Source organism: Macrobrachium nipponense, chromosome 29 (assembly GCF_015104395.2).
Source record: "Macrobrachium nipponense isolate FS-2020 chromosome 29, ASM1510439v2, whole genome shotgun sequence".
In the NCBI taxonomy this organism is placed as follows: Eukaryota; Metazoa; Arthropoda; class Malacostraca; order Decapoda; family Palaemonidae; genus Macrobrachium; species Macrobrachium nipponense.
In genome coordinates this window covers 9,178,378-9,192,547 of record NC_061092.1, presented here as the reverse complement: position 1 = coordinate 9,192,547, position 14,170 = coordinate 9,178,378, and the positions used below count along the sequence as shown (strand labels likewise).

Genomic DNA, 14,170 nt, shown 5'->3' with positions numbered 1-14,170 from the left:
ATTCTATCAGTGTGGCTGATAATTATCCTTTTGCCTCTTATAGATCAGTTACTTGATAATATTGGGCAAGCCAAGTTTGTTTCCAAGATAGACTTGTTGAAAGGATATTATCAAATTCCCTTAGATGAGAATGCGAAGTTGCTGTCAGCTTTTATTACTCCATTTGGACTATATCAGTATACTGTTCTGCCGTTTGGACTGATGAATGCACCCGCAACATTTCAACGAGTGATGGATCAACTGCTAGGATCAATAGAAGGAGTAGGTGTATACCTAGATGACATCGTGATTTACTCTACAACGTGGGAAGAACATCTGAAGATTCTGAGGAAAGTTTCAAGAAACTACTAGAAGCAGGATTAACAGTCAACTTAGAGAAGAGTGATTTTGGAAAGGCAACAACTGTGAGTTATCTTGGGTTTGAAGTTGGGAAAGGCCTTCTTGCTCCAGTAAATGCTAATGTAGAAGGTATCCATAAGGCTACCCCACTACTACCAGGAAACAGCTACAGAGATTTTTAGGCATGGCTGGTTTCTATCCTCGTTTTTGCCCAATTTTCTCAGCCATAGTAGCTCCTTGACGACTTAACTAGTCCCCAAAGCTAAGTTTATTTGGACTCCAGAAGTGTCAAGAATCCTTTGAGAAGGTAAAAGCCATTTTAACTTCAAGACCAGTACTTCAAGCTCCAGACTTCGACAAGAAATTTGTGATACAAGTTGATGCGTCGGACTGTGGTGTTGGAGCTGTTCTACTTCAAGAAGATGAAAATAATATCTACCATCCTGTGTGCTTCATGTCTACAAAATTGAAAAAACATCAGAAAGTATATTCGACAATTGAGAAGGAAACTTTAGCCTTAATCACCGCATTGAAAAAATTTGAAGTGTATGTGAATAGACCTAGGAATGAGAAATTTTAGTGTTGTCTGATCACAATCCACTATCATTTATACCCAGAAAAAGAAAAATCATAATCAAAGACTGACCAGGTGGTCTTTTGTGTCTGCAACAGTATAACTTAAGAGTGCAGCACTTAGTGGCAAAAACAATGTAGTTGCTGATTATTTATCTCGTTGCGAATCGTTGGATTCAACACCGTGATAAAAAATCTTCTGGGGGGAGGTATATTTATATTGCTAACTTTCAAAATGCATGTTTCCCCTCTTTGAAATGTCATGTAAGATTGTGCAACAATTTTTTCAGATTCCTAGATAGCTTAAAAATCAGGATGTTTTAAAATGTGTGTTAGATTTCGCATTGCATGTTGTAAAAGAATATATATATAACGTAAAGAGATTTTTCTTTGTCTTTTTGAAGCTATGAATGTTTAACTTTTATGTCGACACTTTAAGATTGGAGTGTCTGCGAGATCCGTTTGCTTTCCTAAATCTGTCAACGCGTGTGATAGCGAGAGAATTGAGTCTTGCGTTGTTATTAAAACATGTCAATCTTAATTATCGTTCAGACCTCCGTTTCGATCGGGTACGTGTCTTTCTTTTTTTTTTTAAGAGACTGGACTCGTACGCGTATGTCTTAGATCAAAACCACGTGCAGATTGAATATTTCTTTATGAAGATTGCGTCAGATTTCCAAGCTACTGGAACATTCGTGACAAGAACGTTTTGTATCATATCTGCCCTCTTCAGTTTCCGTAAAGGAAGAAAATTCCATTCTATCTTAGACCTTGAGGCAGTCAGATCTCTCTTTCTCTCGCTCTCTCTCTCCCTCGACATTGAGATTATATTAACGTAACGTAAATTGGTCACTCGTAACTTGTGAGAATTTCTATATTTGATATTTCTTAGAGTTTATTTATTATTATTTAGTTTTCTTTTGTGGAATCTGACAGATTATTTTTTCGTAACGGCGCCTGGTTTTTGTGAAATTGTGTAAGACAAGACTGCAGCAGAGAAAGAAGTTGGTATACCAAAAGGTAAAGTGTTATATTTTTATTAGTTGCAACTAATAATGGTTAGGAACAGTGTTTAACTAATAACAGATAGGAATTGTTTAACTAATAATGGATAGTGGGAGTGGTGGTTAACTAATAATTGTTAGGAACTGTGGTTAACTAATAACTAATAACAGGTGTTTACGAAGGTTTGGTAAAAACTGATGTTTTGAGTGAAAACATTTACACTTTTTTTTATACATTGCTGATTTTTGTGTTTGTGATTGCTCCATTGTTTGTGCACTATTTCATTTTTCTTATTGAAGTGTGTCCTTTTTAGTTTCTTTTTTATTTTATATTTTCATTTGCATTCACAATTTAATTTGACTTAGTTATTTTCATTGCTTAATCATTGCACATTTAATTAAATCTAACATTTATGAATTAATTTGCATTTTACTTAGAATTCTTTTAAAGTTTTGTTGTTGTTTAGCCAACTTGTGAATTAATTTCAAATTTTCATTATTGCCTAACACTTTTGAATTTTGATTGAATTAATTTTTTTGAATTTTGTGATAAATTAATTTTGATTTAATTTTACTTAATTTTATTCACGAATTAATTAAACTTACTTTGTTTTCAAGTAACAGTAATTTTCCCTGATATATGAATTTCACTTATAAATTTTGAATTTAATAATAAATTTTGTATTTATTTGTTTTTATAAGTGTTTTCTTTATCTTACACCATATAAGTATATTTTAATTATGTTATTATATTTATGTTAGGTAGAAACATAGAGTGGTAATTGTTGGATTTTGCTTTCCTTCAATTTATTTGAAGTGACTTAGAACCAGGGAAGTACTTAGACTTCTGAAATCAGGGAAATCACTTAGACTTTTAAAGTTGTTGATGGAGTGATGCCCTTTGATTAATTTTAATTACTTACAAGATTACCTCACACCTGTTTGATGAACTTAGTCTGATTTTCTGCAATACTGGTAAGTGTTAAGGGATCACTGTTGCCTTTAGAGTATTCAGTCGTTTAAAACGTGTTATGAGGTTCAGGTGTCTGGCTTTTGGTGAGGTAATATTTTGATGCAAGGTAACCCAGATGCTTGGCACTTCGTAACAATATATCTATATATCTATAGTATATATATATATATATATAGATATATATATATAATATATAGTATATCTATATATATATATATATAATCCTTAATTTAATGATTAACAGAGAAGAGATCGAAAAACCTTTGTGTATATATATATATATATATATATATATATATATATAATATATATATATATATATATCAAATTCCTTTATGCAAAAAGGTAAGCTTACCTAAAAGGGTTATCTTGATCCACGTACTATTCGCAAATGAACAAAGAAGCATCAGCTAAAAAAAAAAAAAAAAAAAAAGAAGCTTCTTTACGAGCCTGACGACCGTCAGCTTTCTCACCGCCGCCGACGGTGCCATGATAGAGTGTCAGACGGTGTACCGCAATTCATGTTTCTTTGTTTGTTGGTATGGTGTTTTTACGTTGCATGGAACCAGTGGTCATTCAGCAACGGAACCAACGGCTTTACGTGACTTCTGAACCACGTCGAGAGTGAACTTCTATCTCCAGAAATACACATCTCTAACACCTCATGGAATGCCCAAGAATTGAACTCGCGGCCACCGAGGTGGTAAGTCAAGACCATACCGATCACGCCACTGTGCGCTGTACCGCAATCTTGGTAGGGGGGTGGGGTGGGGTTTTGGGGTTGGGGGTGGCTGCACAATGGGCCGATATGTCTTCAATGCTTCGAGTGCCTTGCGGTATTCCCCATTTTCATTAATAAATCACAGAGCATAAGCGCTGGGATTCTCCTCTCTCTCTCTCTCTCTGTATATGTGTGTGTGTGTATATATATATATATATATATATATATATATATATATATATATATATATATATATATATATATATATATATATATATAAGCTCTTATCTCAAGACGTCTCAAATTACTGCTGAAAATCATCATAAATAAAGTATTTTTCACCTTCTTTACATAGAACAAACTAACATTGAAATAAATGAAGGGAGAAAATGTCTTTGGTATCCTGTGATTTAAAAATATAATTAAAAGCCCAAGAAATCTGCCTCTCACAAATACTTAGCGGTCAACACTGAGCGCATGCGCTAACCGCTTTTCCGCCGTGACTTCCGGTTCCCAGACGCACAATTAGAGACCACCATTTGTGTCATTCTGAACATGGCCACGACAGCAACGCATGACCACGGTGCCTGGAGGGAATGCACGACCGAATATTCCGACGAGTATATGGCGCATTCTTCATTGCATACTTTTGAACGTTTAGAGGTTATTATACTCCTGACGTATGAACAAAAACATTTAAATAAATAAAACATTCCTGTCAGAATGTAGTGGGATTAGCGGTGTCTTCTCCTCGTAGCGGACACTTAAGGACTTTAATTTACGTAAATAAATAACGTTAAAGTTATTTATATGGGAATGCTTACAACTGACAAATAAACAAATATGAGGTGTTGGTTTCTATTATCTGATAAACGAGAGCTTTTGCTATGGGGCGTGGGAGAACATTTGACCAATGCCACATCCGGTACGAAGAGTGACGCGTCGAGCGAACCAAAGCCATACTTCGTACAAATCAGCGTGGAACAAAGTTTATAAAACCATTTGTAGAAGATTACTCTAAAAAGCACGAAATCAAAGCTGAAGGGAAAACAAACTTATGCAAACATTACCATCTGAAAACAGAACTTCCAACGCAACGCTCACCTTCTGGCTTACCAAGATGACTTAGTGGGTCATGATGAGTCTAGTCCACTCTCTCCTCTACTCCCGACGCTGGTGCCGAGTCTGGTCTGGAAAAAGAAGACAGTCACCAGTGTGCCGAGAGACGTCAAGGTGTTCATTTTACAAAAGGCTTTACAGGAAGTGACTGTGCACAGCGACGGTTGCAAGTACCCTGGCAACACCGGTCTCCCAACTAGCAGTTGGGGGTTCTATGGATTGCATGGTAAGTGAGTCTACATGAATTTGTATAGTCTTAAGGTGATAATGCGTTTGTAGTTTAGCTCTGTACTGTAGTATTTCCTTTGTTCTTCAAATGTATAATAATATAGGACAATATGTATGTACAACAGTTTTATGTGCGTGGACGGCAAAAATCGTCCTAAAACTTACTTCCGAACGAACTGACCAAAGACCCCGTTTCACAGACGATTAAGGTAAGCCTATGAAACCATTTTAGACCTATCGTGAATAAAATTTTTGCTTTTAATATTCATCCATTTACCCATTTACTTAGTCATTCATTTATTCCATTTCTCTGTAAATGACAGTAAAGGCAAATGTATACATGAAATAGTAAATGTAGCTATACAGATGAGTTTGGAATATTAATAACAAATAGACGTATGCTGGTGTTTATACGCCTAGTACACTGGAAACTTAGGGAAGGCGAGAGAGAGAGAGAGAGAGAGAGAGAGAGAGAGAGAGAGAGAGAGAGAGAGAGAGAGAGAGAGAGAGGAATAAAATACATGGAGTGATGGAGTAATTTGTAAATTAGGAGGGACGAGACTACACCAAACTAATTACTGATAAGCCACCATTTCCAACGATGGTGGATAAAGTGTCAAATATTAATTTCTGTGAGTGCGACCACTGAAGAAAGAATATGTGTACTCATCAAGACATGGAAGAATTGAACTGCATATACAACTTAGACCAAAGGCCAAGCACTGGGACCTACGAGGTCATTCAGCGCTGAAACGGAAATTGACAGTTATGAGGCATACTGATAACTGATTGCAAAAAAAAAAAAAATAATAATAATAATAAAAATAAAAATTTAAAAAAATCTCAAGCGGAAAGTGACTAACATCAATCTTATGATGAAAACTGAACGAATTTTACATTTTGCCATGAGTAAGCTTAAGCTTTATGATATCATATAATGGGTAAAATCACAAATAAATAAATAAATAAATAAATAAATAAATAATATAGTCCCAGATGCAATGGTAAAAAGCTGTACAACAGTTAAAGAGGGCACCAAATACCTAGAAAGCTTCTTAACTAACCTTACAACTAAAGAAAAAACTCACAAGAACCTCAGCTGTCAAGATGGTGGAAATACTAACATCAAACAGATGGTATTGACAAAGATGACAAGAAAGAAATATTCACAACAGCTGGGAAAGGATCAAACATACGAATGTTGACATTCCGCCAATAATTTGTTAAATGGAGTCAAATGAATATATTGCAATTTGTTACGGTACCTGATAATATTAATAATAATATTTCTGCTTATAACAGTCAGTTGCGAGCTATGCTTTAAATGAAAGTTCAAGTACAATTGGGCAAACATCAACAAATCATTAGGTCCAAACAGGTTTTTGGGGAAGGAGAGAGAAAGAAAATTGACATAATAATTAATAATCACAGGTGCGTTTGAAAATCCCCTCCAAACAGGTTTAACAGAGATAAAGAGATCGAAAAACCTTCGTATATAAATATATATATATATCTATATATATATATATATATATATATATAATATATATATATCTATATATATATATATATCTTTATTATCCATATATATATATATATATATTATATATATATATATATTTAACCTAAATAATTAACCACCGTGAATTTGAGACCAAGATCTCTGACTGTCAGGCGTTAACTTTCTCATCAATGTCTGTGTGTATGAGGCACGGAGGAATTCTCTTAATATATTTTATTCTCTCTTCAAATTAGAGTTCACACATAAATACACTTCACACACACCTATCTGACTTGACTGCCTGCCGTGTGGTGGTCTAGAATGAGAGAGAGAGAGAGAGAGAGAGAGAGAGAGAGAGAGAGAGAGAGAGAGCAAAAAACGTAAAAATAAAAAGCTTCAACTTTATATAAGTGAATACGGCGAAATTTGACTTAGAAATGTGCTTGAAGAGCAAAAATAAATTTCTTCAAGATCGCTTTTTATATATTTGTACCGCATTCATAACTCAGAATAGCAAGAGCAATCTTATACAGTAAAGCACAAATACTGCTTCGTGATAATCAACATATAAAAAATTCCTTTAAACAGTTTTAAATTCTCTCCGCATTCGAAATGGCAAAAATGAAATTATCGTCATGCAAGCAATTCAACTAAAGTTATGCTGTAAAAAAAAAAACAGTGATTTCAGATGGGGTTAAACTATAGAAATGCGATCTATTAAATGGCGCTGAAGACGGAAAACACAATCAGTTTTATGCATGATAAAATCGATCTCATTAAATTGACGGTTCCGTAAAATCCACTGTCATATAACTACATATAACAGGACATGGTTGTTATCTCAAGCGGTGTTACGTATATTCATAAAGTCCACTGGACCAAAGAAAAATAATTTTAATTTAAATTGTTTTTATTCTATCGCAAAAAGCACATTTTTTTATTCTAAATATTTTCATTCTAACACACACACACACACACACACACACTTATACTTAATTAAATTTGTAACAAGTTTAAGTATAGTTAACTGTCCCGGGATAAATCAACTACTTTTGGAATGAGATGATAATTCAGTCTAGTTTTGTTTCCCAACAGATAAGAACGATTCCTGCTTGAGACCATCTTGGGATAATGGCATCACTCAAATTGCATACTTGCTGTTGGCTCGTGTGGACCTTCTTGCATCTGTGTGTGGACATATCAACAGCACAGGAGGTCTCCACAGGTGATGCTCAGACACACAAAAGTGTGTTGTGTCTCACAGCAGTTCAGTATGGTATCAAGTTTTAAATATAACAGTATGTTATCAAGTTTTAAATATAAAAGTCGAATAAAACCATTTTTTTGTTTTTTGGAAAGTTGTCCAAGTGCACTAATCTCAATGTAATCTTGTACTGCACTGCTCATTATTCAATAACCTGTCACAACTCATATAAACATATACTAAGCTATCAACAGTGAATTTTCTAGGAAGGTCACATCAAACGAAAGCTTCATGCTAATAAAGTGGATTTTCATTCATAAGTAAACAGAATATCAATAATGGTATGAATCCAAAAGCCTTTATAAAATCACTGGCTATGTTGAGTCTGAAAGACAAAACTAACTTCATCTCTATCTTACAGATGATTCTCCTGAGAAATTGCCTCGTATGCTGCGAAGAAGGAACAACAAGGTAGAACAAACGACACAGGAAACAGAACCCGATTCACTATATAAGTTGCCAGAAGTTGATACAATTCCACAACCCGACTGGCCGGCGGGATCTGAGTTTGAGCTAGTGGCCAAAGAAAGTACCGATGATGGGCTATACTTGGGAGACGCTTTTGATATCGCAAACCCCTCTGATAAAGAGAGAGAAAGACTAGACTATGTACAGACCCAAGGCCTTCCGACGACCAGGACTTCCAACCAAGAAGCTCCGGCAGTTGGCCTTCTTTCAGGACAAGATTCCCCTATAACACACACTAGAAACATCAGAAATAAACTCAGAACAGGTGTGCAAAGTCACGGCTTTCAAACTCTCAGAACATCTGCTGACGGCGTAAGGACAGTGAATTCTGATGGATTTGATGATAAGCCTCTGGGGTCTACATATCAAGTCAGAGATGGTACTCAAATTAAAAATGTGTTAAAGTCAAAAGCTGAAAATCCAAGAATTAAAGCTATCGGTGGTGTTGGTAACCCAACCCTTCAAGGAATGCCTTTAAGTCTGGACGATGCAGTTTTCCTCATTCAGTCTGAGAGAACAGTCACTGCAAAGCCAATCTATGGAGGTGTTGGGGCAGAATTTCTTCCACTATCAGTTGATATAGGTGGAATAGGAGCTCAAGACCCCAACAAAGAGTTTTTCACAATACCTAACAAAGCACCTTACCATTTAGCACCAGCCCCAAACCCCAGTGAACTCTTCCCAAATTTCTCAGCTGGTCACCCAGACAAGACGTCAACACACTCCTTGCTTCCAGCCACTAACCGTCCAGTTAGCATCAAATCACTTATCAACATTGTGAGAAACTTAACTTCTCAAAATCGAAACAGTTCCGTTACCCCAACTCCCTCGCCGTACGCGGTCAACCCTTATGTACATTCCTTTTCAGAGTACACGAGTGACTTGCCAAATTTATCTTTTTTCAAGCAATCCTCTCTCCAACCATCAGAAACTAGACTGAATACACAGGAAGGAAATTTGCATGACTACCTCACGAGGGAATATGAAGAAAACAGTAAGCTGAGGCAAAGCACCAGCTTTGAAGAAGTGATACCTCTCCTCCAGTACAGTCCAGCATTCCAAAACAGTATCAGTCATTTATCAAATGCCTCCCTCAACAGAAAAATCAGGGAGAGTAATGAGTCTGGAATAAACATTACTGTCCAAAGGTGCTTGAAAAACACATGGTGTAGTCTTAGAAATGCCTCCCTTAACAGAAATATCAGGGAGAGTGATGAGTCTGGAATAAACATTACTATCCAAAGGTGCTTGAAAAATCCATTTTGTAGACTTGCAAATGCCTCCCTCAACAGAAAAATCAGGGAGAGTGATGAGTCTGGAATAAACATTAGTGTCCCAGGGTGCTTGAAAAACAAATGGTGTGGCCTCGGAGTTGCTGCGGCTATGGCTTTTGGTACAGTCTCTGCTTTGGCAGTGCCATTTATAGCACCTCCAGTATTTGGGAGAAGAAGAAAATCAATTGAGTATGTCATTTTCTCTACAAATACTGCCAGCAGTTTTGTTGAACACTACATGAGTATGTTGCAAAATAGCACCTCTGATGTCCCAGATTCTGAGAGGTTGTTTTTCATTGGACTCCATGACTCGAACAACAACTCTACGAGAGATGCTTTTGAAAAGGTCAAGGACTTAATCCTGAGTAACGAAGATGCTCTCCTGGCCATGAATGAGCAGCCACTTGAGAATACAAAGGACAATATAAGAAGTGACAGCAATAAAAAGAATCAAATCCTGATCCCAGATGACATACTCAACAACATCCAAGAAAAAAGCAAAGATCACCAGACAGAGTTTCCAACAAGTGAACACAGTGCCGATAACGATGAAGATGGTAGAACGTCTTCTGCAAAAGAGCATACTGTTTTGAGTCAAATTCAGCTATTCAGTATTTCATCAGAGTTTTCAAATCCAGTACAGACTCTACAAGATCGTATTCCTAGCAACTTTCCTGAGAGCATGCACTTACTACCCAAAGAATGGGTTCAGAATGAAGTGACAGATATAAAACTGAACAGGAGCGAATCTGAAATCCTTGACAGTCATTCTTCACTTAATCCTAGGCTGAGAGTCCCAACCACTCAATACATACAAATACAGAAAATTGGAAATAACCCAGAGCCTTTTTCAAAACCTCACCAATTGCACCAAAATGAAATGCACACATTTTCTGCGAAGGTTTCTCAACAGGAACCTCTTGGAAGCAGTGGGAGTATTTTGCAAAGGCTGTCAGAAATGTTAACTGTTAATGCCGGTCCATCACACACACCAGATAGCTCATCACTTCAAGACAATTTACCCATCAACAACATAGCAAGTCAATTCAGTTATAATTCAAGATATAACCCAATAAGTATAGGTCATCCCCTGCCTGAAAGACAACCTTTCACAAGTAACTCAAACCTCACACCATTTTCTCCTTTTGGCCTACATCCAAGACCAGTAAATGTACCTGGTTCTTACACAAATCTACCCAATAACTATATTAGTGATTTACGAAATGCTGCAATAAAAAACGCGTTACCTGTACCAAGCAACTCAGGATCGTCCACAGAGCTTCCCCAAAAGGTCCAAAGCCAATCAAGTTTGGGATATCCTTCAATTTTACTCAACCTTCCAGTGCCTTTCACGCCAACCCACCAAGTGAACCAACTTAAGCATGTGAACTTGAGTCCAATTCCTCATCAAAGCAAGCCCCATTTGCCAAACAGTCACAGTATTTCAAATTTACTCAATAGGATAACTAGAAACCCTTCGAGGCTGAATGACCCAGTGAGGGGTAGTACGACTTCTGCAAATCCTTCGGGAATAGTCCAACACTCAAGTTCTCTTTCACACCAGATTTCAAAGCCCTCTCTGACTGGGCCATTTCAGGCCTCATCTTCAAGTTCTCTTAGGCCAGCACTAAGTAATAAGGTCTCACAACTGTTTACCAGTAATCCCTACAACTCCAACTCATACTTCAACCCAGCAAGTTCATCTTCAGGTAATCTTCAAGTGATACCTTTGAAAAATACTGGAGTAGATACAAGCATACATGCCAAAGGGTTTTACCAAAGTGTCTGCTCTGCTGTTGGGCAAAGGGATGTACCAGACAGCGACATTATTAGATTCATAAGAGAAAAGTGTACCATTTTTCAGTACACTGGCATTATATAGATAAAGTCTGCAATTAAACAATTACTTGTAAGTCCCTCATATTTCAAATTACAAATCTGTACACATTGTTTCCTAATGCGCCTGAATAACCGGACTGAATGTGTTACTGAAAATTCTCTCACTAGAGACAAGTTTAGAAAAGACATTTTGTCCCCAAGGCATTAAGAGTTCCATATGAAAGAAACTGAAAAGAGAATGTCACTATTAAGTTTATAGTTAAAATTATTTATAATATACTTCATGTCTTACATTGGTTTAGTTTTTCGTCCTCCACATTAGTGTCCTACCCAGGTGTAGTTTTCTCAAGGTAAGATCACTTGTAAAATGGGCCTAGAGTATCCATCCTCTACCGTCAAAATATCTTTTGCGTCTTTATTTGATGCCTTTTCTTTACCCCTTTGAATAATTTCACTACCCTCACGCTTAATGTTTCCTGATTCTTCTGTGTGGTACTACGTGTGTCTTTATTGTTGCCATTCTTCTCAAGTTTGTTTTCTCGTGTCATCGGCAAACTTGGATATTCCTTCTCATCCTCATAAACACTGACAAATCTGTCCTCTGAACAATCTACTACAAAACGTTCTCACATCCGAAACGTACCCTCGTCTGCCTAGTTTGCAGGAATTATGACAGCGCAATCCTAAGTTTGCCAGAGACAATGCAACCAATGGGGTGCTTTATCGTAATACGTATTGCATCTAAGTAAGTGGTAATATACTGCGGTGCAGTTCTGCATTCTTAAAAACACTTGTCTGTTGTGCGTCTGTGTGCCTTCGTGTTTTCAAGCCTCATAACTGCATTGTACTAACTGAGCGCTGTGCGTGTGTGTGTGTGTGTTTGTGTGTGTGTGTGTGTTGCATTATCACCAGCAACAACTGCACTAAATGTTTGCGTTGCAAAATCAAAGACATGAAAAGCATCAGCGCTTATTTTGTTGAATTTGTGTTGAATATTATCATCATCATCATCATCTTCAACATGACCGATTCATCTTTTGAAATACTTCCGCGGGAAGTGGATACATACAAACCTGTCCTTACGTACTTACGAAGTGAGTGGTATCATTAACTTTACAGTGAAGTTTTTTGTTTGAACTTGTACTGTTCCATACAAATAATAAATAAAGTATGAGATTACTTTAAACTATGGTGTTATTATTCATTAATGAAGATTTGGATGAAATGTTGAATAAAAAGGTTGAATTACACTTTTATTGTGTACATTCAGCCAAAAATGGTTCTAGGACTTTCACTTTCGGCCAATCGACTACACCGATGCTACCCACTAGGTACATGAAAGCTTTTTTTTTAACTTTATTTAACATTACGTCAATTAAAATGTACACATTTATTAAAACCAGTGATGAACTACCCACGATTTTAACTAATGACAGAGGTAGGAGATTAAAAAGTTTATGTTACTATAAAGGAGATGAAGGCAGTTTGAAAGACTTCGGGGGGGAGGGGGGTTAAAAAAAAAAAAAAAACGTTGGTTCCCCCCCCCCTCCCCCCCCAACCAATTAAAAACTGGGTAAAAAAAATCGGGTTAAAAAAAACCTGGGTAAAAAAATTGGGTAAAAAAAACTTGGGTAAAAAAACGGGTCAAAAAAAGTGGGTAAAAAAAAACTTGGTCAAAAAAGTGGGGCAAAAAAAACCTGGGTAAGTGGTTAAAAAAACTGGGTTAAAAAAACAAAAAGTGGGTTAAAAAAAAAGTGGGTGAAAAAAAACCTGGGTCAAAAAACTGAAAAGAAAAAAAACTGGTAAAAAAAAAAAAGTGGGTAAAAAAAAACCTGGGTAAAAAACCTCCTGATAAAAAAAACGGGGTCAAAAAAAGTGGGTAGAAAAAAAAACTGGGTCAAAAAAAGTGGGTAAAAAAAACCTGGGTAAAAAAAATAAAAACCTGGAAAAATAAAAAACCTGGGTCCGGGAAAAAAACTGCTAGAAAAAAAATAAAAAAACTGGTAAAAAAAAGGGGTGGGTATTGGGTAAAAAAAAATGCTGGGTAAAAAAAAATTAAAAAACTGGGATAAAAAAACCTGGGTCAAAAAAACTGGGTAGAAAAAAAACTGGGTAAAAAAAAGTGGGTAAAAAAAACCTGGGTAAAAAATACTGGATAAAAAAACCTGGGTCAAAAAAACTGGGTAGAAAAAAACTGGGTAAAAAAAAGTGGGTAAAAAAAAACAAAAAAATCTTTGGTTAAAAACACACGTGGTAAAAAAACCTGGGTAAAAAAACTTGGTAAAAAAACCGTGGTAAAAAAGCCTTGGTAAAAAAAAACCGGGTCGGGGTCAACCTAGGTAAAAAGAACTGGGTAAAAAAAAAAAACAGGGTAAAAAAACTGGGTAAAAAAACCTGAGTAAAAAAAAACCTGGGTAAAAAAAACTGGGTAAAAAAACCTGGGTAAAAAAAACTGTAAAAAAAAACCTGGGTAAAAAACAAAAAACCTGGGTAAAAAAAAACTGGGTAAAAAAAAAACCAAGGGTCCAAAAACCCTGGTAAAAAAAAACTGTAAAAAAAAACTAAGTAAAAAAACAGGGTAAAAAAAAAGCTGGGTAAAAAAAAAAAAACCTGTCAAAAAAAACTGTTAAAAAAAACTGGGTAAAAAAAACCTGGGAGGCCAAAAAAACCTGGTCAAAAAAAGGGTAAAAAAACCTGGGTTACTGGGTAAAAAAAACTGGGTAAAAAAAAACCGTGTACAAAAAACAAAAAAAACTAAGTAAAAAAAAACAGGGTAAAAAAAACCATGGGTTTTTAAAAAAAATTGTGTTAAAAAACTGGGTTAAGAAAAAAACCTGGGCAAAAAAACCTGGGTCAAAAAAAACGGG

The 14,170-nt window shown here is 36.0% G+C and overlaps 1 protein-coding gene and 1 long non-coding RNA gene across 2 annotated transcripts in view; one reads left to right on the top strand and one right to left on the bottom strand.

Moving 5' to 3' along the window:
- LOC135206100 (uncharacterized) overlaps positions 1 to 14,170 on the bottom strand; it is a 120,408-nt gene that overhangs the window by 68,301 nt on the left and 37,937 nt on the right. The window contains exon 2 of the long non-coding RNA XR_010312677.1: positions 4,715 to 4,800. This is a non-coding gene — a long non-coding RNA (uncharacterized LOC135206100). The remainder of the gene's footprint in view (positions 1 to 4,714; positions 4,801 to 14,170) is intronic.
- LOC135206093 (uncharacterized) lies at positions 4,550 to 12,435 on the top strand. Its single transcript, XM_064237320.1, has 3 exons — positions 4,550 to 4,955; positions 7,554 to 7,683; positions 8,084 to 12,435. The coding sequence occupies exons 2-3, from the start codon at positions 7,590 to 7,592 to the stop codon at positions 11,344 to 11,346; spliced, it is 3,357 nt and encodes a 1,118-aa protein (XP_064093390.1). The 5' UTR covers positions 4,550 to 4,955; positions 7,554 to 7,589; the 3' UTR covers positions 11,347 to 12,435.